At 36.9% G+C, this 26,648-nt stretch overlaps 1 protein-coding gene across 2 annotated transcripts in view; it reads left to right on the top strand.

Annotated features, from left to right (window-relative positions):
- The window catches only part of L3MBTL3 (L3MBTL histone methyl-lysine binding protein 3), a 91,285-nt gene that overhangs the window by 26,608 nt on the left and 38,029 nt on the right, over positions 1 to 26,648 (top strand). For both annotated transcript variants that reach the window (XM_067293735.1, XM_067293736.1), the window contains exons 6-13: positions 428 to 512; positions 2,843 to 2,934; positions 5,594 to 5,698; positions 7,355 to 7,490; positions 12,599 to 12,690; positions 13,252 to 13,403; positions 21,779 to 21,855; positions 25,195 to 25,280. In XM_067293735.1, coding sequence (XP_067149836.1) covers positions 428 to 512; positions 2,843 to 2,934; positions 5,594 to 5,698; positions 7,355 to 7,490; positions 12,599 to 12,690; positions 13,252 to 13,403; positions 21,779 to 21,855; positions 25,195 to 25,280 — 825 coding nt within the window. The remainder of the gene's footprint in view (positions 1 to 427; positions 513 to 2,842; positions 2,935 to 5,593; positions 5,699 to 7,354; positions 7,491 to 12,598; positions 12,691 to 13,251; positions 13,404 to 21,778; positions 21,856 to 25,194; positions 25,281 to 26,648) is intronic.

Below are 26,648 nucleotides of genomic sequence, written 5' to 3'. Positions count from 1 at the left end.
AATAAGAAGGATCGATGTCATTTTATATTTAATAAAGCAGTTGTACATTTAAAAAAAGACTAAAACTGCGAGAGATTTTCTTTTAAATTATTTTGAAAGCATGAATACATCAAAGATGCTGCTAGTTATCTCCAGCTCACCCTTGCCTGCTGAAGGCTTCATGATTTGCATGCCCTGGCTTAGACAAGGCTGGCTTGCTGAGTGCCAGGTGTTGAGAATCCTTGTTTGTCATTTTCGCCATGTTGGGAGTGATTTGTCATTGATTGATTTCTGTATTTACTATTAGACATCTACAGCTTATTTGAGGTACTGGAGAGCTGTGTCAGTAGCCATTTAAATGAAGACAGAGTTAAACCTTGGGCATCTCCATTTTAACTGTATTAGACTTCTGAACTAAGGAGATTATTGTACTCTTCTTTTAATTTAGGAGGACAAACATGAAGGAAGGATCTTGAGAGTCTCACAGCGAACCAGAAGAAAAAGAAAAGGGGAAATAACAGTTTTGAAACAAAGTAAGTTAGGTTATGAAACGAAATCTCAGTATTGCTTATTTATGTGTGCGGCTATCCATCTTTTACTGTGAATTGCCAGCATTATTTCACTGAATCTGTAACCTCTATTGATTAAATTTTAGTCAATTCTGTAAAAATATTCTACTGGTACTCTTTATGGCAATTATGTGTAGTGGATTGAAGAACTGAGGGAGCCAAGTGAAAACTTCTGGGGGAAAAAACCCATCACTTGGAGATTGATTACCTTTACAAAAAGCCAGCTTATATGCCTCTGGCAGTGTAGAGAAGCTTGTGGTAAGTGTAAATGTAATTGATGTACATTTTAGGCTTTTTTCACCCCTCCAAAGAGTCCTGGTATTAGAGCAAATCAGGCCCATTGAGTTCCCAGCTTTTGAAAGACATGTATTAAGCAGAAATGAAAGTTTACTTTTGTTTCCTTAGGGATCAATTTTGTATCTACAGTATGTGCTGGAAATAGATACTTTTATGGAACTGTTTAGGAATAATTGCTATTATCAGTCCAAAGAGAAATATGCTGCATGAAGCAACATAATAAAACATATTTTAAATGAGTGCTGTTTTTTCAAGCTATTTGTATGATAGATACTTTTAGGAAGATTCAGAGAATCAGCAGCTATTATTCCTCAGTGATACACCAACCATAACCTACATATGGCCCTCTAAGATACTTCTTATGGTAGACTGGGAGCCATTACTGCTAACCTCCTCTAGTAGCAGTTGCCTGGCCACTAAGCAGCACAGATCCAAGTAGCTCTGCTACATGATAGGCAGATGAAATGCTGACTGAAGATGCAGTACTTCAAATGTTATGGAAGATGCCCCACCTGACACAGAATTACTCCTGAAATTTAAGTATTATTTCTACAGTTGTTTGTTTCCAAAGCTGAGACAGTGTGAAGCATGTGTGATACAAACATACTGCTGATGCTCTGTGGGAATTGCTGCTGTCCACTGACAGAATATCTGTACAGATTTCTATTTCTTTCATTTATTGGGGAAAGTGTCATTTCAGCAGAAGAGATTTGATGTAAAAGACTCATTTATATTCAGAAGCAAGCACATCAGTGCATATTATTGTGCTGAGCAACATATCTCTTAAATAGTATAGCTCAAAACTGGGTAAATCACAAGCAAAATGAATGTTTTAATAGTATTAAGTGATCCCTGTGATTTATTAGATTTATTATCTTTTGGTTAAATTACCAGCTTTTTTCAGGAGGGTCTGGCATGACTGTTGGTATGGTGCATGTTTAAGTCAGAAATGCTTAGATAGCCAGGGTGTTACGTAAGTGGTTTATTTCTCTTGTGAATAGCTTTCAGTTGGGATCAGGTCAGCATCATACTGTGCATTGTGAGAACTCAGCCTGACTGCACGAGCTCACAGTCTGAAACGGTGACATACGTGTACAGAGGAGAAATTTTAGGCAAAGATCAGTAAAGAAGAGTTGAGCTGTATGAAAGCAAATAGATACATGGACAACCTCACAAAAAGCCTACATGGGCTTTTGCTAGTGCAGTTAGTACCTTGTTTTCAAGGTGTAAAAACTGTTACTCACCAATATCTCCTTAAGATGGATTACAGTCAATATTATAATTAGTGTGCAACTGTAGAGTTTGATATTACACGAACAAACCTGAAATCAGAGGTTTCCATGTTACAATATTGAAATAATGGAAAAAGAAAGTGCTGGTGTCAATTTGGAGGTTTGGAGAAATTATTGTTAAATCTCTGCCTTTCCATCTGAAAGCAACAAAGTATGAAGTGATGGATTTGGTTAGAAACATTCTGAATACTGTCAAAGAATAGAGTATTGCAACTGTGATTAAAGAATCTCCTAAACCCATCCCAGCTGCTATCTGATTGAAAACACTTTCCTGAATTGGAATTCATTTTTTTTCTGAAGAAACTTCTTAAAATATTGAGTTACTTTATGTGATTTGGACTGATCTTCTGTTTACACTTGTTTTCAAATCATACATGTAAGATCTTAATGTTTTTTTGGAGCAGTAAGGGAAAAGGGGTAGAGGGCAAGGTCTCATAAGTTGTTCTGGTCACCTAAAAGAGCCTTTTTTGTTACTAATCAAGAAATGAACTGATATAAACCATCCTATACAAACCTTCATGTTTGTGGTGCCATTAAACCTATAGACCTATTACTTTTCTGAAATAAATCCTGAGAAATACCATGAATGCATTTAATAAAATGTATATTTGAGATAGGTATGTTATAAACTTTAAAATGTTTATTTTGATTGCTGGAGAAATCGACAATTAGAGAATTCTTTTGATATTATATGCTTCTTTACAGCTGTACCCTCTAAAGGAAAGCAAGCATGGTGTTGGGCATCCTATCTGGAGGAAGAAAAGGCCACTGCAGTACCAACTAAGCTTTTTAAAGAGGTATGACTTCTGAAGTTGAAATCAGTCAACCATGTGAGATAATGGAATTTCTAGGGAAATTAATTTAAAAAATAATATTGGAGATTTTACACTTGAGGAGAACCCATCTGATTAAAATAATGCTATCCAGCAGTAGTCATCAAGATATGAAGAATATGTATGAAACAAGTTATCTTTCTTCACTTTTTTAATGAATTCTGTGGCTGCAGATGAATACTGTGAATTGAGACTACAGAAAGCAGCTGCTTTTACAAAATCTGCAAGTTCTAGCCTTTCCTTCTAATCTCTGCAGCCAGAAGTCTGATACATAGCCTCAGTTCCTATGCCATCTTGTTCTCTTTAAATATGTTTAGAAAGGCGATGCAGAGGTCATCTTTTGGCTTGTTGCTTTGATTTTATTACCTGTCTTTTCGCAGCTCTTGTTAATGTTACATTTTTTTGCTACATCGGATCCTAATTTGGCTTGCTCCCATATTACCTGTCATCTGATTGGATGTCAGATCGTCGGCTCTCGCTTGTCCTTTTTCTGCTATGGTAGCCTTTGCCGTTTGTCATTTCAGTGCTTTCTCTTGTGCTTTCTGTCTTGCTTGGAAGAGAGCTCTATATGCAAATCCACAAAGCTTTCATGCTGTCTTCTTCTCTTGTAAAACCTGGCAAAACATGCGAACGTCTTAGCTGCTATATGTCTGCTATGTATCGTTCTAACAGTATTTGCATTAGTTTTTGATAAATCTGTCCTTACGTGGAGTCTGTTTCTTGCATCCATTTTGTTTTTGTTTGCTTTATACTTAAACTGTTAAAACTTTCATGCAGGGATTAGTTTTTCAGATTACATGTATGAGTGATGCTGACCTCTAATTGGTGCTTCTAGACATTACTGAGATACAAAACTAATTAAAAAACAAAGTAAAGGACTAAGACTGCAATGTCCATAATCCAAAAAAATTTTTAAGTGAAAGAAAGGTAGATACCTGACCATTATTTATTATATCCCCTCTGCTATACATGGTTGAAAATTTGTCAAGAAAAAAATCCTGCTAAGTAGTGTCTCTATCTGGAATGTAGATTTAACAACTGTAGCTATGCCTGTCTGAAGTTCCATAATAGGTCCAGCCTATAGGTACAGGCAGGATCTTAGAGGTGTGGTTACACATCTAATAGCAAGCCATTTTAAGCCGATTTCAACTGGTCTAGTTTTCCATTTCCCTTTCTCTTGTCTGCATATTCCTGCCTATGTGCTATGCCCTGTGGTTTTTTTCCTTGGGTTTATTTTGCTGTTAGATCAGTTGCAGCCGAAGCTACCAAAGAGAGAGTTTTCTTCCTTTTGAAAGTCTGAGCCCTGTCTAGGTACCTTTCTCTTTTCATTGACTACAGAGTTAGTGCAGGTGACTGGATAGCATGTATAACTTTTAGGTAGCGAAAGTTAGGTAAAATACATCCGCTCTTTGGGTTTTTCTGTATTAGTTTCCGAGCAGAATTTCAGATATTTAGGCACAAATTTCCTTATATTTATTTCTCATCCAAATTTTTGGTGGGGGGGTTGTATATTGTTGTAACTATAATTATAATCTCATTTTATTAGCTAATGCATATAGTCTTTTTGTTTAAAACCTTATTGTTAAAGCCTTCTGTCTAAATTTAGACAAAAACTATGACTAAATTATTGGGGTCACTGGCATCAGAAGCATAAAAAATGGTTTCAGCATTTAATTCTCTTTATAAATACACAAGAGGGTTAGACCAGTATTCTGTATCTCACTGCCCAAAAACAGGGGCATAAGGGGGACATAAGGGTAGGAGGAGCATATATGATGCTTCTCCCATGTTTTATTTGTAACTGTTTGAGATGTATAAACTGTCTAAACGCACTGTGAATTTAGTAATACCCAGAGAACCCTCTTTAGCTTTATTGAATTATTTTGCTAATTTTTTTCCCCCTTGAAGACAGGGAACAGGATACATGGGTAGCTGATGCCTTATGTTTGAAAACACCCTGTTTTCACTTTTTCACTTTTTTAATTATTTTTTGAAAGATGCTGTTATGGGTTCAATGTCGTGTGACACAAGGGTAATAATGTTTCAGTGATGCAAAAATATTTCTGGAGAAAATAGCTAATCTTGAGCCAACATATGAAGGAGAAAATGGTGTTAAAGAGGCCATCCTTATATATAAAGAATCTTGTTTTTCTACTTTGCAGTTCATCTTTGGTGGCCTATGAAGTAGAAGTGAAAATGCAAAATGCAGCATTTTTGTCTGATCATTATAGTAATGATGACCACTAAGAAGGTGTCATGGTGCCCCTGTACAGACTGAAAAAAAATAATTACGTTGTTAAAATATTTTATTGGTAATTAGTGGAAAAAGTTGAGGGCAAATCATGTTTTCTGCTTTCCATGGGTAACTTTTTTCTTAATTCTTTGTAATTTTCTTTGGCACCCTGAAGTTCTAAGTCATTCTAGTATCTATCTGTTTTTCAAACAGTCATGAAGTTCTCTTTTACTGTTTTTAAAAGTGTGGAAGTTATTTATTTATTTAGTGATTTACTAGTTCTTTCAGAAATATGAATAGTCAATAATCATTGCTATTTACCTTATAGAAGTAGTTTGTCTTTCTTGGGTATACTCTCAAAAGCATTGAAGCTGTTCTTTTCCATTCCAGTATCAGTCTTTCCCATACAACAAAAATGGATTCAAAGTAGGAATGAAACTGGAAGGTGTGGATCCAGAGCACCAGTCAATATACTGTATTCTAACGGTGGCTGAGGTAAGCTGCGGGAGTGTGAAGCTGAGAACAGATGTGGTGTAAGATTACAGAAGAAATTAAACTGGAACAGCAACAGTTGAGGGTGTTGTGTATTCCGTAACAAGTAGAGAGAAATTCTGTCTAGGAAGATGTCTGCCTCAGAAACATACAAAGATTTTGTCTAGTACCATATAGCAGTGACTATTTACATACATTTAATGTAGGCAACTAGAGAAAACAGTATTACACAAGTTAGATGATGTGTGTTTTTCTGTAATCCTGTAGTTTTGATTAAATCTATATTTAAAAGAGAAAATAAGTAGGAAGACTGTAACTATGACAACCTATAGTTTGTATAGAGTTTATTTAGTTTTATTATAATATTTACAGGTACTCCATTTATTGATACAAATACCTAACACTTTATTTTGTTGCAAATGTGTTACAATTTTTTCAGACTCGTTGCCTCAGAAATTGTCTGTATTGGCAAGTTCTACAAGTTAGTATACAACGTAAACTCAGTTTATCTTTGTGCTGCAGTTTATGAAGTAATTTATTGCATGACTAGTTTCTTTGCTTTTAATAATTGAGAACTCAGTTTCTAGTTGCATTTTGCATGTCTTTTAAACATACCTTACATTAGTTTTTATATAGGTTTACTGAGGATCTTTTTTTGGTTTTGTTGGTTTTGTTTTATAAATTAAAATGGGGAAACAGGAATAGGTACTCTGCTCTATATTGTTGTTATTCTAGACAGCTGTAATTTCATAGTTTTGTATTTTAATAGTCTAAGTTTTTGCCTTCCCATTTCTGAATTTCTTCATGGCCTCTAGTCACATCCCCTTTATGTGTATATCTGTTTCACTTTTTTGAGGATAGTATGTCAGTAGATTAGTATTTCCTGTGTACTTTGTGCTTGGCACTAAGTGACAGCTCATATTTTATGGCAGGATGGCCTGAACTCCACATAATTCTGAGGAGGTAAACTGAAAGTTATGTCAAAGTGTCAGTTAAGTATGAAATACGGTGAGTTTTTGATGTCAGGAGGTTTTCACTGCTGAAAGTTATGGCATTTACTACTCAGGAAGATGTGGAGAACTTTTATACAGTAGTGAGGGATTGTTTTTCCCTTCCTTTTGGTAGTTAACTTGCTACTTCATGGAGAATGAAGTTTTGGAGGATATCTCCATTCTCCACTAGCATTTAATCTTAAATAACGGCTCTCATTATCTCTCTGGAGAGCTTGTTGAACACAGTCTGTTTTGGAGTTCTAGCAGTGCTCTCTTGCATATTGATTAATCAGTATAGGTTGAAAGTCTCATCATCTGTGCCTTCTCTATGATTGTATCTGATGTATCCATGCTCTTCCTTAGGGTTTCTGTTTTATTCTGATGTTGGGTTAAACAGTTCTCAAGTTTTTGAACACTAATGGCAATATCCAACTCTTATTTAATGCTTTTCACCAGAAGAGGAGGCACTCAGATTGAGAATTACTTAGCATTTTATTCTTCCCCCTTTATCATGTGAATGTGTTCATCCAGTGTTGGCAGAAGCAAAAGTAAAAGGCTGACTGAATGAAAGCACACTGTTAATGTATGTAATACCTAACAGAAACTCTTATGTGTAGGGAGAACATCTTAAAACTTAGTATTGTATTTTGTACATTCTTGCATTTAGGTTTGTGGCTACAGAATACGACTCCATTTTGATGGATACCCAGATTGTTATGATTTCTGGGTGAATGCTGATTCTTCAGATATTCATCCTGTTGGATGGTGTGAGAAAACAGGTCACAAACTTCATCCACCTAAAGGTATTGCTTAGTCTGAGATGTGCGCATTTTTCATAGCTCTGAAATGGAGACTGTATATGTAATGCTGTGATTTCTTTCTGTTTTGGCAGAAACTTTTTTCTTAATTGAGTCAGAACACTTGAACATCCCATATTATACTCTCCTTTAAGTCTTGCTAAAATCTGGAGATTGAAATCCTGCCTTTTCTATTCAGCAGAAATTCACAGAATGCAGGACAACAAATTAACCAGAAGAATCATTCATAAGGCATTATGAAAAAAAGTTAAGCAACAAACCTAGACCCCAAATAAATCCTTCTTTGCAATAAAACAGTAATGTACTGGTGAAATGTATGCTCAAACTGAGGTCTCACAGTCAGCTCAGAATCCCTTAGTGGGCGGGCTGAGGACATTTTCATTATTACATGTTAACCAACATTATTATTAATGTGTTGACACAGACTAATAAAGATGGTGCTCTTGCCACAAAGAGTAAGCTTGGAATAGGGACAAAAAGAGGAACTAACAGATAAGGAGGGACAATAAGGGATAAAATTACAAGCCTGGAAGCATAATCTGTTCATAGTCTATGTAAATAATGTAAGTGTTGAAATATGTGTAATTTGCTTGTTTAATTATTCTGTTTCAGACTAGGTAACTATTTTATTTCAGCAGATAGAGGGAGAGCACCTGTGTGAAACTCTACCATTTCAGAAGGGATAAACGGGCTCCCTTTTTGGGTAGGAAGGGAGTATACAGGGATGAAGGGGTCAAATCAGACAGGAGATGGAGAAATAAATGGATGTGGTATTTTGACTTATACAATAAGAGTAGGATAATATGATTTAAAAAGGCTGCAAAAAGATGAATGTACAGAGAGTCAGAGACTGATTTATGGAGAATTATAAAACTGTGGATATAGGTGCTTGGTTGTGGAAAATGAAAGTAAAGCCACTGAAAAGTGTATCGGCAGCAGGTCTGTCAGTTGGGGGGAGGATGGCATTTTTGCAGTTGAACCTTGTGGGAATATGACAGAGCACGTGTTCCTCTTCTGAGTACTCCACACGTTCCACTCTGGCTACAGGGCAAGAGTGCTCTGTGCCACTGCTGCAATATGTGACGTTTCATTGGAACATAGTTCTGAGTAATTGGTTGTGTAGAAGTAGTAATTTCTTGAACATAAATCAGAGTTTCTCAGAAGGTTGCCCTCTCCTGAAGTAGTGACTTATATATGGTAAATGAATAGTCCCCAGTTTATATAGAATTATTGATGTTATTGCAGCATGCTTAGGAAGTTTTGTACCTGTGGTGCAGGTTTGTTGTCTTTTTTTTCATCTTAAATGGCTGTTTTAAAAAGCTTAGACTTTTGTTAACCATAAATTACTGCTGCTGGAGGAAAGTTAAAATCTTTCTCCAAGTCACTTTTATGAAAATGTTCTTCTCTTCTAGTTTTAAATTGGTGAGAAAACTGTTCTTCAGTTCATTTTTTCACCACCCTGGAGCAGTGGGTGGATCTGTTTCTTAGGAAAGTCACGGAGTCAATCAGAGGTTTTGAGGAAGAAAATTTATAAGGTTGTATAAAGGTAATCATCAGAAATCTGGTTGTCATTTCTGCACAGCTGTGTAATCCCACTACCCCCAAGACATACGAATAGCAAGATTGTTCCCTGGTATTTTTCTCCAAATCCAGCAAAATGCTCTGCCCTCTGTATAGATTGGCTCCTTCACTTCAGTGTTAACCGGTTTCATCATCGATGTAGTATGGTGGGATTGCTGAAACCTACTTGTGTACTCATGGGACTTTTTCCACTGTCCCGGTGAAACCTTAGCTGACACATGAGATGGAAGAGAAATAAGAATCAGTAATGGAGACTCGTACATTGATTGGAAGGAGGCTGAGAGGAATTGTTCTTTCACCAGTTAAAGATATTTCTTCTAGTTTTGCAACAGTAGGTTTTCACTACTTAGATTAACTGATATTTGCAGAGTTACATTATTCCAAGGGGAGGGAGAAGAAGTCAGTCTTAGATTGTCAGGGTTTTTTGCAGGATTTTATTGCGTTTTGAGGGGGAAAAAAATTTTTTTTTTAATATACAGTACATTTTTGTGTCCACAGAATTTTTTTTATGTCTAGTGGATCAACATATAGGTGGACTGACAGCTTACATTTTGCTGTGGTATTACATTTTGATAATGCTTTCTCTGTAGTACCCATTGCAAACCATATGGGTACTAAAGCTGGTTCCAGTTACAACAGTTTGCTTAGGGTATAGCATTGTATATAAAATACCACCTCACAGCAGAAATTAGAGGTTTGCATTAGTAGCCCTTCGTTTTCCAGATATGATTCAAACTGGTGATCTTTACACTGTAACCAATAAACAACTTGGGACCTGGTTGCTGGAGATATGAACAGATGCTACTGCAGTCTTTCTGCGCAGTGCTGACGTCGTTGATTATGCAAGCTTGGGCAGAAGTGTCCTGGTTTTACAAGAGAGGGTTATGGGCAGGATACTCTCCAGAGGACTTCTGGGCTCAGTAATGGACTCCCTGTTTTCTGAGAAGGCTGAAAGAGGGAAACTTCCTGAGCATGTGCCTGAATTAATCTTTTTTGTTAGGTACGGAGGTTCTGGAGGGAAGGGAGGCTCTGGTAAAACCGACTGGTGTATCTTGGGGGTTGGCAGGGGAGGGCAAGGGAAGTGAGAGAGGAAGAGGAAGAATATTGTTAGAAGTGCTTTCTGCTCCCTACTTGTATCCTTATTTATTAAAATGGAAGGGACAGGTTATTCTCAGTCCCTCCCTGTCGGACAGGCCTCACAGTGGCCTTCCCACCCCCATGGCAACAGAGGCACCAGCCTGCAACTTGGTCTCCAGCAGACACGTGGGCGAGGTCACCGGGAGAGAGCGGAGCTGCAAAACAAAATTGTTTCGCAGAAGAAAAAAAAAAAAAAGTGTTTCAGAAACTGTATTCATTCTGCATGCAAAGGAGGTTATCTTTCATCTCTTATAAATGAAATGTGCAGAGAGAGGATGGATGTGTGTGCATGCTTGTAAAGGCGTTATGGGCTTGAAAATAGTTTTGACACTCCACTGGGATATGGGAGACTGAGGTTTTAGTTGCTACTCTGCCTTGCAAAAGAATATCATAACAATATGAATATATTGTAAACTGAGTATAGATTCTTGCATCATGCCAAACATCAGAGTGAAATTAGCTGAAGTAAAGGAACTTCAAGTTTTGCTGTTTTTTAAGACACCTTGCCCAAAGGGATGGTCGGTAATGTCTAACAGACTGGGGCAAGGACCGCAGGAGTATCACACTTCTATAATAATGGATTCAGCTGGTCTACAGCAACAGTGTATCAAGACAAGAGGTACTGGAGTACAAAGAAAAGTATATTTATTAGGACTTGGGGATTAATTTGTATTAGCTAATATTTAGAATGAAAACCAAGAAAGGCAGATGTAGAAAGAGTGAAGTAAAAGCTTCTTTACTTATGATGCCTAAGAAAACATAAGATTCTCAGAAGGTTAAACAGAGCTGTTGTCCGTGGCATATTTGAATAGCACTTCAAATAGTCAAGAGGTAACATAATTCAGTATTTAAGGAGATCACTCACTGGAATTGGTAGTATTTTTGATCTTGTTTTACTGGATTGTAACATAGGGACTAAAATAGATATTCTTATAACTATTATTTAAGGGGAGAATAAAGGAAGAAGACTACATGCTTGCATCTCTTAGCATTGCTTTAATGATCAGAAGTATAAGTGGTTTGATGTGAATTATTTTATGTAATTCACTATATTATGATTTTTTTCCCTGAAGAACCTAGTAGTAAAAAGAAATCCAGACTTTTTTCCGAGTGTTGTATGAATACATAGAATAAAAAATATGGAAAGTCTATGTAGGGAATAGTTTACAGTGTAAATATGTTATGCATACAGGGTATATTTTGCATAAGGGAGTCTGGGACATAGATAGTGTAAACAATTTTGATACCACCTGGGAAGTTTGTTTTCAAGCTAGTGATGCTGTATTGGTGATAGCCTGAGGATGTAGCAGGGCGAAGTTTGTAGGAAGAGGGAATTTCTTGTGTTAGACTGATTGGCATAGTTGGAAAAGCTTTCAGGCCTGTAGACCCTTTGTTGCTTGTGAAACAGAAGCAACAGGCTGGAAAGCTGCTTGAGAGCAGTTGTTTTGAGTTTATTCATTGTTCTCTGTCACTCAGACCATCAGAGAAAGGATAGTCGGGTCCCTGTGAGGTAGAGGGGAGAGGGATGGTAAGGTGTGATTTTCCTGGGAAAGAGACATATGAATTGTAGCTTGTGCAGCTTGTTTGCTGGGAGGGAGGGAGGTTATAACATAAAACTGATATCTTATTGAGACTGTGATTTTTGATATCTGGTAGAATTATGGATTTCGGTTTCCAGGCTTTCCCTTGAAGGTGTTTTGCTCCTTGAGGACCTTCAGGTCCCTTGAGGGTCAGGACTGTGAGATCAGAGATCAAGGATAGAATAATAATTTTGTAAGAAACATTCCCCAGCTTGTTTTGAAGCTAACATTGAAACTGAGCTGAAATCTCCTGAGGTCCTGCCTAGTACTTTATTCATATGACTACTATTCTTCCTCCTAGATGAAGATTAGGAACAGTCCAAATTTCAGTCCTAGACAAGTATGAAAAGCTAATAATCTGTAGCTCAGGAAAGCATAGTATTTTGTAAAAAAAAAACTTTTACATTTTGGTAAGGAAGCTCAACAAGCCCTAAATAAAGAACATGATTCCTTATCAAATATCAAATGCCCAAATAAAAATAGAAGTTTCATCAACTTTCTTTTGAACTCTGTAAGCTACTTTACAGTGTGCCTTGTTTCCTCAGTGTTTCCTCAAAGTCTCCTTGAGTTTATATTGGGGTAAAATTAGTAATTAAAGTGAATTTTCCCTATGTAGTTTATATGAAATTAAAATACTAATTGACAGTGTATGATGCTTTTCAGTTTTGAAATTGTAAAAAATAGTTCAGAACTAGATGGAAAAATAATTTTATTAATTATGATCAACACACTTACATGCACCTTGTGTCTCATGCCTATTTTATTGTTTGTCCTTCTTTTATGGCCCTCATTTAGGATACAAGGAAGAGGAGTTCAGCTGGCCCGCATATCTAAAGGCATGCAAGGCTCAAGCTGCTCCTAAATCTCTATTTGAAAACCAGAATGTGGTAAGTACTCACTTGTTACTGATAGTGTGGAAAGTTGCAAGTGGGCTCACATTTAGGGTAATGAACTTAAAATAGATTTCAGTGATTGCAGACTTGAAACCCTGTAAACGTTTTTATCTTAAACTACAATAAATTCATTAATAATCTTTGTATCAGTTCACCTCTGAAATTCTGATCCACTGATTTGTTTTGCTAATCTGTTTAAAAATCTGACACATCCAGAAACAGTATATTAAATGAACTTTAGTAATTTTTATTATTACTGTGTCTCACACCATAATGCTGTAGAACAGGTACAGTCTTTCAGGAGGAGCATCTGAGACAGAGTCAAAACCAACACTTTTCAATTTTAGCAGCATGTTCAAGGCTTTTTTATTTCATAAACCATGAGTCTGTCTCTGTGGTTGAGCATCTCTCATGTCAACTAATTAGGCTGCTGCCATTCTGTTGGGGCAGCTAATTGGGAAATTTAGAAATGATGTGAATGTATTGATTGTGGACACTAAGGAGATTTCTGGTTTTATAGTATTTATCCTTAATTAAATGTCTTTCTCTATGTAGACAGTGATTCCATCGGGATTTCGAGTGGGAATGAAACTTGAAGCTGTAGACAAAAAGAACCCTACTTTCATTTGTGTTGCTACGGTAACAGACATGGTGGACAATCGTTTTCTGGTTCATTTTGACAACTGGGATGAGAGTTACGACTATTGGTACGACATTTTTGTTTTGTATTCTAGTGAACTGTATCAGAAGTGTATTAGCTTTAAAGCAGTGTTTTCGGTGATACTTTACATACTGTGCATACAGTCACCATATCACCTTTTGCTAGATTTATAAGCATGGCCACCAGAGTGTGTCTTGATGGCAGACTGGAGGAATCTGGTATGTATGTCAGGCTTCACATAAAAAATTTCCAGAGGTTGTCATGAATAAGTGTTTTCTTTGCATGTGATCCTAAATCTGGAGTTGTGGAGTAATTTCTCACTTTAATTATGCAGTATCTCTGAGACTGATATCTTTAGTGAAGAATATGCACCATGACAATGACTGTGGTTATAATTAGACTTGCATTTAGTTTTGGATTTAAAGAAAGGCTGCATTTTTTCATCCTCAGGATCCATTCTCTTGGTCCATCAGGTTGTTTAGACTGAACTTTAGCTGCCTTCTGTAAGGCTTTAGCAAAACTTGGTGTTAGTCTTTTGTGTTCAGTGTTCCTCAGTATACCCTGGTACCCTGACCTGTATTGGAGATGGCCTTCCTGCATGTTGTAAGGTGGGGGCACTTTGTGTACCTATTTGAAAAGTCAGTGAATGGAGCAGGACACATTATGAGCATAAAGATCCTGAAGGACATTCAGGCTTTGGATATCACAGTGCAGGTCTGATTTTGCACCTGCACCTTGTATTGACAAATCATTTAGAGCAAGGTAATATATTCTTTGAAGAGTAAGTTATTGCAGAATAGCTAAAACGTTGTAAGTCTATGTCTTGGGTCCCATCATGGCAAATTAATTATATAACTCTGCCTGTAAAAAGAAATGATAAAGTGTTCTTTATGTATATTTGAATTCTTAGGTATGTGTTAATGATCATGGTGTGAACCTGTCATGTAACTTTAAAACTTTGTGAGTCCATCTCTGGAGATAATAATTGTAAGGGCCTTATGACAAATAAGCTGTAGGAAAAATAAATTATTGAAACAGTGGTGAGCAGGCATTTCAGTGAGGTTGAGATTTGAGTAACAAGGTGATAGGTCATACAAAACAAAGACTAGAAGGATTAGTGATTATTTCCGTGATGAAATTATTAATACAGAGCTTGTTTCCTCTACAGATCAGCAAGACTGGAAACTGTTAAAAGATATTCTGAATTTCCTGATATTTAAATACTAACTTAAATAACAGCTATGCTTTTAGTTAATAATGAAAACAGCATTTATGCAAGTCTTTTCATGCAAATGAATGCCATGTGATACAACCTGTAGTTAGTTTGTTCAGAGGTACCGTACCTCTGCAAAACATTGCACTGTGTATAGCAGCCATATGCTGAATTTCAGCTATGTTAATATGCCCATGTCAACAGGAATTCTGCCCACCAGTCTTTTCAGAGGAGGGAAAAGCAGTCTATAAGTACATAATCAGGCTTTACATTTTTACTCTCATATTATTCTGAAACAGGATTTCTGAATTTCATATGTAAAATAAGCAAAATAACACCTTTCCAAAAGATAAGGGAAAATTGAAGTGAAAAATATTTAGGTCTTTGAAAAATCACTGGAGCTGTGCATATATTGAAGCCAAGCTGAAGCTTTGTTCTCATAGTGAATTCTAAAAATACCTTTTCGGAAGGAAAAAGAAGATGCTGCTAGAAATACTGTGTATGAAAATTAAATTCTGAGTCATGTGGCCTACCTCTCTATATTGTCATAATTGAGAACAGAATTGAATAGAGGAGGAAGGAAAGAAAGTGGGAGAAAAGAATAGGAAACAAAAATAGTAGTGAAATGTCCTACCAAAAGAGAGCCTGAATATACTCTTGTCCCGGAGGCATCCCACTTACTTTTTAAATTTTAGATACCAGGCTTGTAGGGCCCTGAAAATACCTTGGGTGCATAAGTTTTACACCTACCAGTTGCTGTCTGAAACTAAGACTGAAAAGTTCTGTTGGGATTGCACAGAGTGGTTGGCCTTCCATTTTCCCTGCACCTGTGAGTGAGTGTCACTCTCCGGATTATGATGAATTCAATAAAGAAAAGTGATATATTTAGTGTATGTAGTTGTTTATTTTCAAACAAATACCTTCCTTTATATACCTTTTGTGATTTAGCCAAGTTGGGTAGATTGAACTTTTTTTGTTGTCTTTCCAGTATGTGAATGACTGAAAGACAGTGGACTAATTTTACTGAATTTGAAGCGGCAGGAATAAATTACCATCACCTAAGCTTTTTTAAACTTCATGCTTTCAACCTAAAGGTATATTTCCTGACTTCCCTGAGCATTAGAAGATACATTAATGGTTGAAAATAAGTACCCTAGCTAGAATTAGTCATTACTAGAGATCTTTAACGTATAGTGATGATAGGTTCAGTGTATTATAAATCCCATTAAATTTTCCATTGGCAATGGCTTTTAGGGGGAAGAAAAGTGAACAAAATTGCCAAATTTAAGACTTTTGTTTGGGAAGGAGAATTTTGGGCTGTACTCTACAAGCCTTCTGGTCCTTTCCCTCTGTCCCATCATTTTTGATGGAACAATTAATGCTTCTTTGAGAACCACAGATATTCCCTCTGAGTGGAGTTTCCAAATGTGCTTAAAATTGGACTAAATCTGGAAATCAGCAATAACATTTGAGAATGTGACTTTAGAATGTTTTTTGAATGAGCAGTCTCACTTATCATATGTTGAGATAGACAAAGATTAATACTACAAATTCTTTGGGTATGTCTACACTATGAATTAACTGTAGGTCCAAGCTGGCTTTCAATTTTACTTTCTCTTAAATCTGTTTTGTTTAGATGCAGGCCTGTTTAAGACACAGACTTTGCCTGAGCTTCCTAATTTTTTGTGGCAAAACTCAAACACACTCAGGCGAAGCTTTGCTACCTTGCTGTCACTGGCCGTCAGGAACAGTTGAGTGGTGGCAGTGCTGAGCATGCTGCAGCCCAGTCTGCTGCCTGTTATCCCAAACTCACCAGGTCAGAAGGCTGTGCCCTAATCCACTGCTTGATCTGAACTTCACCTGCGGAAAATGTGCTACAGTCAGCTTTTGGGACCAGCTTACCAGGAGTGGGAGAAAATACAATATCCCATGCTTCACTCAGCATTCTGTAATGTCTACCTTGCATAGAAAAATGGTTTCTGAAGCTCCTTGTGAAGACAAATCAGCTTCTGATTATCTGAATCATTTCTTTCCTGTATGAGTTTTGGAACAGACTGCATGTTGGTGTAAGTGTAAATAAGAGGTCAACTCTCCTCTCCACTATCATCTGTTACTTTGCTAATGCCAAAGTCTTTACAAGTTGTGCACTGCTTGTTTCTTTTTTGAGATAATTAACTTTGCTCCACTCTCTCTTTGAAAAGGAATGGTCTTTTTGAAGGGGCTACATTATACCAAAAAAGAAGATAAAACAATCTAAAAGAAGCATGAATCATAGCACGTGCTAGTTTTAACTAGGCTAAACAGATAATGGACCAACGTGTGACTCTAAACCTCTAAAATTTCTTGAAAACTGCTGTGCACCTGTCTTACCATCAGACTTCAAATAGAAAGTACGGTAATGCGGTTTGGTAGATCAGCTGTGGACACATACCATGACCTCGTGCATCATGATTTTTAGGAAGTCCTGACCTAGGGAATTACCAGCTTTATACTTAGTAATGATGAAGTATTCTCACTCATGCACTAGATGGGGCTGTAGGATGATTTCTGTATTTTTCTTCTTTTTCTTTCTTTTTTTCTTCTTTTTTTGTGCACAACTAGATAGACTTACATGTACTCACAATCAGTAAGTTGTACAAGTAGCATTTCTGAGGGCATAAGTATTATTTACTTGTATAATGCATGTGTTTTTTGATAGATAACATTTTCATTACAGATTGTATCAACATTTAATAAAGTGATAATCAGGAATATCAAAATAAATTGTTTCCTCAAGAGGGAGAAATTAGAAATTATTTTAAAACATAAAATGAGTATAACACATTTAGCTTGTTTGGAAAAAAATCCTGGTTACTAAATCAAAATTCTGTTCAAATCTTCAGAGGGAGACCTAGTTGGGGAAACATTTTTCTAAAAGAATTGAATATTCATTCTTTTAACAACTAGCATTCTCATCTGTCTCTCCTGATAATCTGAATTTAATTAATGAGCTATGTATATGAAACAGAGATTTGGGGGGAAAATTAACAGGCAGCTGAAACTGAGCAACAGAAAAATTATTAATTCTTCTTTCCTAGCTGACTCTCTCAGTTGAACATGCTCTCCGGCCATGAGTTAAGAATTGTTTAACGGCACATGTGTTCCTTTCCTGTAGGGTGGTGCACACCCCAGGGGAGTCACAGTTCCAGCTGCCCTCAGCTTTTTTCATTGTGGAAAGCTGTGAACAGTGGAACTTCATCCTGGCCTTTACCTCACGTCGTTCTTTTCTGCTTTGATAGCTTTTCTAAGCTGTTGTTAAGCTGTCCTTAACTTAGCAGAGCTGGATTTTCATCTGTCCCTCTGTGTGGTACTGTTATGGGTTCAACTGTCTCTTTGCTGTTTTTCGCTCCATTTAAGCTTCTTGGTTTAGCCTCAGTTTCCAGTATGGATAACAGATGTCTTTTTGTGTCTGGAGTGCTCTCACATGACGGATAGAGTGGTTTGTAAGTGAAATAAATCGTGTGACTTTTACAGTCTTGCTCTTTAAGTTGAGAGTGTCTGTGTCACAACTCCACTACTTTACAAAATGTAGTGTTGCTCCACTGTATGCTAGAGGTAAGCAGATTTGTAGATGCAAAATTCTTCAGCTCCTGATGAAGCTCCTAGTGAATAACCTTTCTTGGCCTGTAAGCATCTTCAGAATTCATTATTCATCATATTTTCTGAAGTGTGTGAACTGGTTAATCTCTGTTCTATTTTGGAGTAAGTAAAATTCAGAGCTGTGGAACAATGCAAACTGATTGTGAAAGGTAAGACTAGGCTTTAACATTCCAGCTTACAAGTTTTAGGCTTAGTCTAACAGATTATAGTTGTTCCTCAAAACTAGATATAATTGTCCATGAAAGAACACAAACTAAAGCATGATAGTTTTAGTTTAAATTGTGCATGATTTATACTGGTCTCTACTTTTTATTGTTAAATGGACTGTTAGAAGCTCAAAGGCTGTACAAATCAGTAGGTAAAGATTGACTATCTCACCTGGTTTTGCTGGAACAGGGCCATTTTTTTCATGAGGGCCCCATGGTGCAGAGGCTTCTTATGAACCCGTCTGTAATGACCGGGGTTTTCTTTTAAAGTTCATCAAAATGTTAGAGGTGTTTTACAGTGTTATTTTGCAGTGCTGTTCCATGTAGCATTCATTGCTGCATGTTGCATGTATAGCTCAGTACTGTAATGTCTGAGCATCTTCCAGTAGTGCATCTTTGATTGTGACAGACTTGGATCACCTGTTTCTTCTTGACTCTTTCCTTCAAGAACAGAAGTGTGTGCAGGGCATTTACTGTTCAGAATTTTATAAAAATATATGTTCAAATTATGTGCTTCAAAAAGCAAAACAAAAGAAATACACTCAAGTGGTTTGTCCTGACAAGCATTTTTCACTTCTCCCTTGTTATGCAAGCAGAATACTGGTTAACAACATGCTGACTCATGGGCTTGAGTCTTGTTCCCAAATGTAACTTGCGAGTCTTTTGAAAATGATTTGTGGACTTTACTCCAAAACATTTCAGAAAGTAAGAGGACATCCTTCCAGTGAGGAAGGGTACTTCGTCCATGTAAAACCCTCTCATGTAAAAGTCTAATTTTGAGATGGATAGAGAAGAGAAATGCCTATACAGTCTGCTGCCCCCCTTGCTCTTCAGCTTCTATTCACAGTTGCTGTAAAGAGAAAGGAAAAGGAAGGAGGGAGCATGAAGCATTCACCTTTTCTCTGATATATTTGGGGCAAAGCTGTTCTAGGAGTCAGAATGCTGAGTTTTAACAATGTAAAATTATCTCAGAAGTCCTTTTGGTTCCTTTTATTAATGGTAATTTCAGGGGTTTAGAAAGTACCTGGTGTGATACTGTATAAATAAAAGATACGTACAATATATTTTTATATATTGTAGTAGAACAAAAGGATGATATCCCTATTGTGAGTTGGATCCTTAGCTATTGTCACAGCCCTTAGAGAGTCTGTCAAGGGTAGGCTTTGTCCCTCAGAAATCGATCTGTTTGGTATTATTAAAAAGAAACACTGGCACAGCTGTTCCTAATATATAAAGCCACAAAATAATTGCACTAGACTGGCTAATATTTTTCAGCATTAGTGTTTGACTCCTTTTAAGTACAAGGCTGGAAAAGTGCTTGCTGTGAGACAACGGTTCTGAGACACCCAGCTTGCATTTTTGTTGTTTAAATATGTCTATACTGAATTTCAGATGTTGTATAAAATTGATTCTCAGATATTTTTAAAGTTCAGTATTATTTTATGAATTCTGTGTATGAAGTGCTTCTTTATTTTTCCTTTATGTAGCACAGGTTCAAAACTGCAATGTGATAGCAGCCCAGGATTCATTTTACAGTCTTTTATGTGCTATGTTCCTTTTGCAATTCTTAAAATCATTTTTGTGTTCAAGGTTTGATTTGAGCATTAAGACATCAGAATGCCTGCTAATTTGCTTTCACCTTGTTGTTTTTCTCTCATGCACAATTCTTTGTCCTCTCCTAGATATTACAGATTATCAACCTGTGATGTTTTTAAAATATAAAATAATACTGCTAATTAAGGGAGCTAATGGCATATGAACCTCTGGCAAGCATGCTACTACTTTCCAGATAGATACAGATACTGATTCTGTTATAACTATCAGGGTGAGCAGACCTGCTGTTCAGGTATTTTATGTTAGCAACTCCTGGACTGGAGAAAAGGGGAGAAAATATGTATACATCTTCAGTCTAATGGTTTAGACATTGGCTTCAGAGCAGGATTAAATAGAAACTGGATGACAGTGAGTGTTTCAGTAATTTGTTCAATGATTATTGAATATAAAGTATATAATCAGAGTAGAGACCAGAGTCCATGGATCCTTCCCAGGTGACCCAACCAATAGGATATGGTTATATGCCTTATGTATCGATAGGTGTCATGTGATGTGCTGTGGTCTTTTAGCCACATCAAAGCATCATGACATTGATTAAGATTGACTTCCTCCCTGTGTGGTTTGTTGGCCTCAGTGCGGCCTTGGAATGAGTAAGCACCAGGCTCCTTACAATCATTAAGTATCAATGAAGACACAGGAATAGTGCATGTGTCATGATGGAACCTGAGTGCTTTTCCCTTTTTCTGTAGAGCGGTCTTACTTTTTGCATTTTCTGAATGTTTAAACAGTTTTTCCCTCATATGTTTTTATACCAACTACATTTTTGCTGTATTTGGGATTTTTTTGTGCGCTGCTAACAGAACTTGATAGCTAGCATCCAGTGCTGCTTTCTTCTAAGCAGAACATAACTAAACCACTGAGCTTAGAGAAAGTGATCTCTTCTTATTTCAGACAGATGCCAGCACATGCCAACTTCAGCTCACCCAGCGTCCTTTAGTCTTCTGTGGTTCTTGTTGCATACCATAGGCAACAGTATTTAGTGCGAAATTTGATGCACATGACTCAGAAAATACTGCAGGAAGTTGTTACTCCCATGCATTGAGAGAGTTCGATCCGTCTTTATAGGGCAGTTTACACTCCTGGATCACTAGTTAGTCCTGGACTCTTGCAGGCAGTTTGGGGCCTAAAATGCCATTTTGTTCCTTTTCATGGGGTACAGTGACTATTTCACTCTGATTTGTGCTTTGATTATGTGCTGCTGGGGTTGTGGTAACATATCTACAACTCCATTCAAACCTCTCAGAATCTGGTTTTGAATTTTTGCTTGTTATTGAGAGTGTATTGCATGAATTTCTAATCTGCCTCTAGGTGCAACTCAGATCACTAATCTAGGTCTTTAAATTTTCAGTTCCAAATGTGGGTCTTGGCATTGCAAAACCCCAGCTCTCCTTGGTCAGATTATTGTGTTTTTATGACCAGTTGACATGTTTCTACTAAGAATTTCTAAATCTGATTTTTTCAGGTCCAGCATTAGAGCTTCTCAGTGGAGATCTATCTATTACTGACTTAATAGACTTGATTTATTGATCTTCTAGTGAAATTGTAAAAAAGCTTTATGCTTGTTCAGGTGGTAATAAGTCTCTGTTAAATGTGCTCAAATGTTCAGATTACATTTACAGTTTATGTCTAAGATGAAGATGTCATAGGTTATTTTGCAGTTTGTTAAATATTTTGTGTTTTTTTTTTTTTAAGAAAAGCAGGATGCCTGAAGAAGTGCATTTTCAGTCCCTTTTTTTCTTCCTCCACCAGGTGTGAGGCAGCTAGCCCACATATTCATCCTGTTGGATGGTGTAAAGAGCATAAAAGAACTCTCATCACCCCACCAGGTTTGTACCATACTGCACATCTGAAAGAATTAAGGAAATTGTAGCCAGCTAGCAGCACTGACTAAAACTTAACAATGAGCTTTATGTTACCCTTCCTGAATTTTTCTTTCTGTAATTAAGATTTGGTATTTGGAGAGTACTAGATTGTTTTCAAGACTTAATACAGTGAAATTAGAGGTACAATAGGCATTAGATTTTAAGTGTGCACAGGTATGTTGCTTTAGTAACGAGACATCTACTGATGAAAGATACCCCTTGAAATCTGAAAAAGTCTGTATTTTGGACCGAATATATCCATGTATTCTAGGACTTACATCATGAAAATGCTGATAGAATAAATTCCAGGCTTGTGAAGCTGTTGCATAAGAAAAACACCTTCCTGTGAACAAAATATGCAAGATAATGGGTAAATGAGAAGATTGCCTTATGTGATCAAGGAATCAAATTTGTAAAGGCGCTTAGGAAGGGAGGGAATCAAAATGAGAGAGAGATGATACAGAAAAATGAGACTGTACTAATTGTAAGAATACCACCATTTTTTCAGGAGTGTTGTGTGTAACTGGATTAACTGAATGCTCTCCGTGGCGAGGGAAAAGGAAGACAGTTACATGGAAATAGTATAGAACATAGCTATATGAAAGTATCTCTTGCCTGACTTTATAACTGTTGGGCCTTTATTGCTCGTAGAACTTTCAGACATAAGTAAATTACTTTTAAAAGAACAATAGAACCAGGTGAGAGGCTAGTGAGAAAACTTGGGAATGTTGTATAGTACCTATGCCACCTGATGGTGATCAGGCTGGCTGTCATAGTATTGCCTTAGTAATTGTTTGTCCTTCAGATCAGAACATTTGTGTGCTGAAGTTTACAATATTTTGTTCCCCAGAGGATGGATATGGTTTACATAAGGTTTGAGATGATATAAGTGGACACTGATGCCAAAGTTTTTGTGTGTGCTTTTTTTTTTCCTGAATTAATTTTTAGCCAAATAAGTTTCCTGACTGAATCACTGCATGACCACACAAATACTTCTATCACAGTGAGCAGGAACAAATGGTTGGGAAGCACAACTGTTTCTCTTAGAAATGCAGGCTTATGCTACCTTAAAATACTTTTGAAACTATAAATAGCTGTTTTATTTGCGTTCATTTTCTTGTCATTTTCCATATCTAGTTGAAATAATTTAGTTGCATAAGCACAATTGGAGCTTGAAAGACAGGCACACACACATAAGAAATAGACAATTTTGATACAGCGGGGCATGCAATAGTAAAGCAAAATGCCTTTTGAAAGGAAAAAAATGTAAAACTATTGTTTTATGAAGAGAAAAAAAAAGCATTGACTGATCAAAGTTATATGGGACTGAAATTCATATTCAAAGTCTTCATCAGTGTTTTCATGCTGACAGCAGTGAAGACTTTCAAAGGAAACAATCCATTCTTCAACTCTGTGTGTAAGAGACATTTGTATTCCACAAAGAATCTGTTTACTGCAAAGACTGATACATATTATTCATCATGAAGACTTGGCTAGTGGTTTAAAAATAGTATGTTCACCAAAATAACTTCTTAGGTAAAGATAGGAATTTCACCAGGAAACAATAATAAATTAAAAAGGAATTTCCACTTGACTTTCTAGATAGTTTTGAAGTACATATGCAACCAGTCAGTTTGGTTAGCATCTAAGAAAAACCCTTGACTTACTTGAGAAAGAACATAAGGAAAGCTGCTGAGGTTTGTTTTACATAACAACAGTTCAGTCTGCATGGTGATTTAGGGATAGCTTTGACTTGTATTGGATGAGGAGATGTTTAGAAAAGAAAGACTGGCCCATGTGGGGAGGCCACCACTAAATTGGAAGAGTCTGCATCTTCACTGGATGGGGCAATGAGGGAGTCTGAGCAATGCTCCTGCATAAAGAAGCAGAGGTGTGTAATCTCCTGTGGCCTGTTTGCAGTTATGCACCACTAACAGAAATAACTGAAAATAAGTCAGTTTTGTTTATTAGCATAAAATACTACTCTGTCTGTATGACTGTGTAGGGCTCCATTAAGATGTTTATAGGGAGATGTAAAGGGAAATGGTTTGTGAAGTCTGCCATTGCTCAGAAGGTACAAGCTTGCTTTCTTCCCTTCCCTACTACTTTATTATTTCCAGGATTTTAAATGAGAAAAGTACTTCTTGTTGCATTTTTAAGTGCCAATAATATGATTTCATTTTGAGAGCTTCAGCTTTATTTAAAAGTAAATCTGAGTCTGCATTTTAGCTGAGGCATGCGAGGACTGTATTGAAAGCCCCTCCATGTCATGTCATAAGGAAAAATGGACTCTGCTGTGTAGTCCCTGCCCTGTTATCAATATCACAGCTACACATTCCTATTAAAGCTGTAGATATCTGAAATAGATAAAAGACAAGTTGGTCAACTCTACAGTTTGACCAAACTGGTCAACAGCTTAATGATGAAAGTGAAGATTTAAGGTGAAGACTGTAAGCTCTGGAACTGTTGCAGAAACTGCTGTCTAATGCCTTGACAACATGGAAAATTTAAATGGGTTGAAAGCAACTTTGACAGAAATTCTAGTGCCCAGCAATCTTGGGAAGTCATGAAACATCTTGAGGCCATTGACTTATAGAGCACATGTGCAGTCTATCTGTCAGCAAGTTAATTACAGCCTGTTATTCAGCAAAATCCCTTTTGATAGCTATAAGAATTGTTGTCATTCAATTCTAAATTATAAATCACAGGCACTGTCTACTCTTCAAAAGCGAAGCTGTCGTTGTGTTTCTTGCATAAGATGTTTGTATGCATGACACTGGTGAATTCATTTTCTGAGAATGGCAGCACTTTCTTTGATGGTGTGTGTAAATTATTATAAATGTCCAGACTATTTTTAGAAATTTGGTTAAAATGAATTCACTAAAATATTAGCAGATAGTCAGGTGTGCTTTAAGGTGGTACAAACTTATCATTGATTAGATTGTGTTTGCCACTAAATTACTGTCTATAAAATAGAGGATTGGAGTTATAACACTTGAATGAATTTCTTGAATGAAGTGGACAGATTTTGCAAGTCCACATTACTTACATTCTCAAATCCAAAGCAGTCATGGCTTTTTTTTTTCTGCTTGCTACTCCGTATTGTATATGAGAAGATTATTGTATTTTTTTTAACTTACATGGTGGATATGCCAGAGAATTTAAAATAGCATATCTTGTAATTATTTTATAAATCTGAAGCACAAATCAGTACAGTATTATAAAAGCGTAAGTCATATTGTGAATTATTTATTACTTTTTTTATCACATTGTTTAATTTTACTAATATTTCTTTTGTGCCAGATTACCCACATGCTAAACATTTTTCTTGGGAGAAATATTTGGAAGAAACCAGTTCCTTACCTGCACCTGCAAGAGCTTTTAAAGTGGTGAGAAAGTGCTTATATTTTTCTCATGGTGTTTAAGTGCATGTGATTAATTAGTTTAATAAGAGAATGCGTATACAGTTTTCTTATGATTCCAAATGTATTCAGTTAAATAGTTGCATAATAGGTGGTTTATTTTTATGCGTCTGCAGTTCACTGTTAGAAATTAGATTATTATTATTATAAATTACTATTATTATTTTAATTGTTATAAATGGAATTAAATGCTATGAAATATTACTAATTAATGTAATTGCTCTGGGAAATTATTGCCTAGTTATTAGAAATAATGAGGTAGCTGCTGAGTCACGGTAACTTACCTTAAACATAAGTATTTCTATCCCTGCTTTTTAAATGGTGCCACAAATGCTGTGAGAATGTGAAAATGACTGTAGATGGTCTGGCTGGTTGTCCATGTAGTCCATTGCCTCTGGCAGTATCCAAGAGAGGGTTTGTGTTTAATACCCTTTAGCAGACTACTTCTTCTGTGAGCTTCTGAACAGGGTATGTGGATAGCACCCCGAGACAGCTCCCCAGCTGAACTGTGAGCTGGGTGAGGAACAATCCTCTTCTGTTAATTTCCTACCTGCTAGTTTCTTTCAGAGACTTTTCTGACAGTGAGCTCTTAGGATTTCAGCTAGGAAAGTGGATCGATCAATAACACCGAAAGTGTCACTGGTAGAAGCCAGCACCAGACAGCAGTAGCTCTGAGTCCCTTGCTGTAGAGCGTTCTAAGTTGGTTTGTGTGAGCTTTTTAGATTAGGGTTACTCATTCTAAATAGCACTTTGCTAAGAGCTGGATTAGCGAAAGCAGAAATATGGTGCTTGTTGCAATCCAGGGTCAGTAACTCACTGAACTTTATTATTGACCTAGAGTTTACAGTTCCAAAATGCTTCCTATTTAAGAACATGTCTCAGTGTTATGTTCTCAGCTAGAATACTCAAAGCAAGGACTAGGAAGGCATTTGGGTATATGAGAGGTGTATAGTCCTTGGCAAAACAGTGGAGGGTTGTGACCTTGAACTAGAAAACTAGATAGCTAGAAACAAATCTTCTGTTTTTCTCTGAGAGCATCCATGTTTTAATTTCTCCCTGTGCTGTTCGGGGGATTCCTACCCCGCAGGGCGCAGGGGTGGGGATACCTCACCAGCTGACCCACAGGCTCTTCCATGCAGCAAAGCCTGGCTGGCTGTGTCTGTGCTGGGAGACCAAATGGGGACGTGACACAGGCATTGGTGCTGTGAAACTGGCGGAGTGCTAGCTGGCATGGCTCATCGAAACTGTTCCAGAAACCATTCTAACAGACCATGACTGGGTGCAGTTTAGGGATTAGTATGATCCTGGGACCATTCCCAAAAGGTAGCTTTAACA

The sequence above is a fragment of the Apteryx mantelli genome, chromosome 3 (genome assembly GCF_036417845.1).
Source record: "Apteryx mantelli isolate bAptMan1 chromosome 3, bAptMan1.hap1, whole genome shotgun sequence".
In the NCBI taxonomy this organism is placed as follows: Eukaryota; Metazoa; Chordata; class Aves; order Apterygiformes; family Apterygidae; genus Apteryx; species Apteryx mantelli.
The sequence above is the reverse complement of the archived record's forward strand: the minus strand, read 5'-3'. Positions and strand labels throughout refer to the sequence as shown.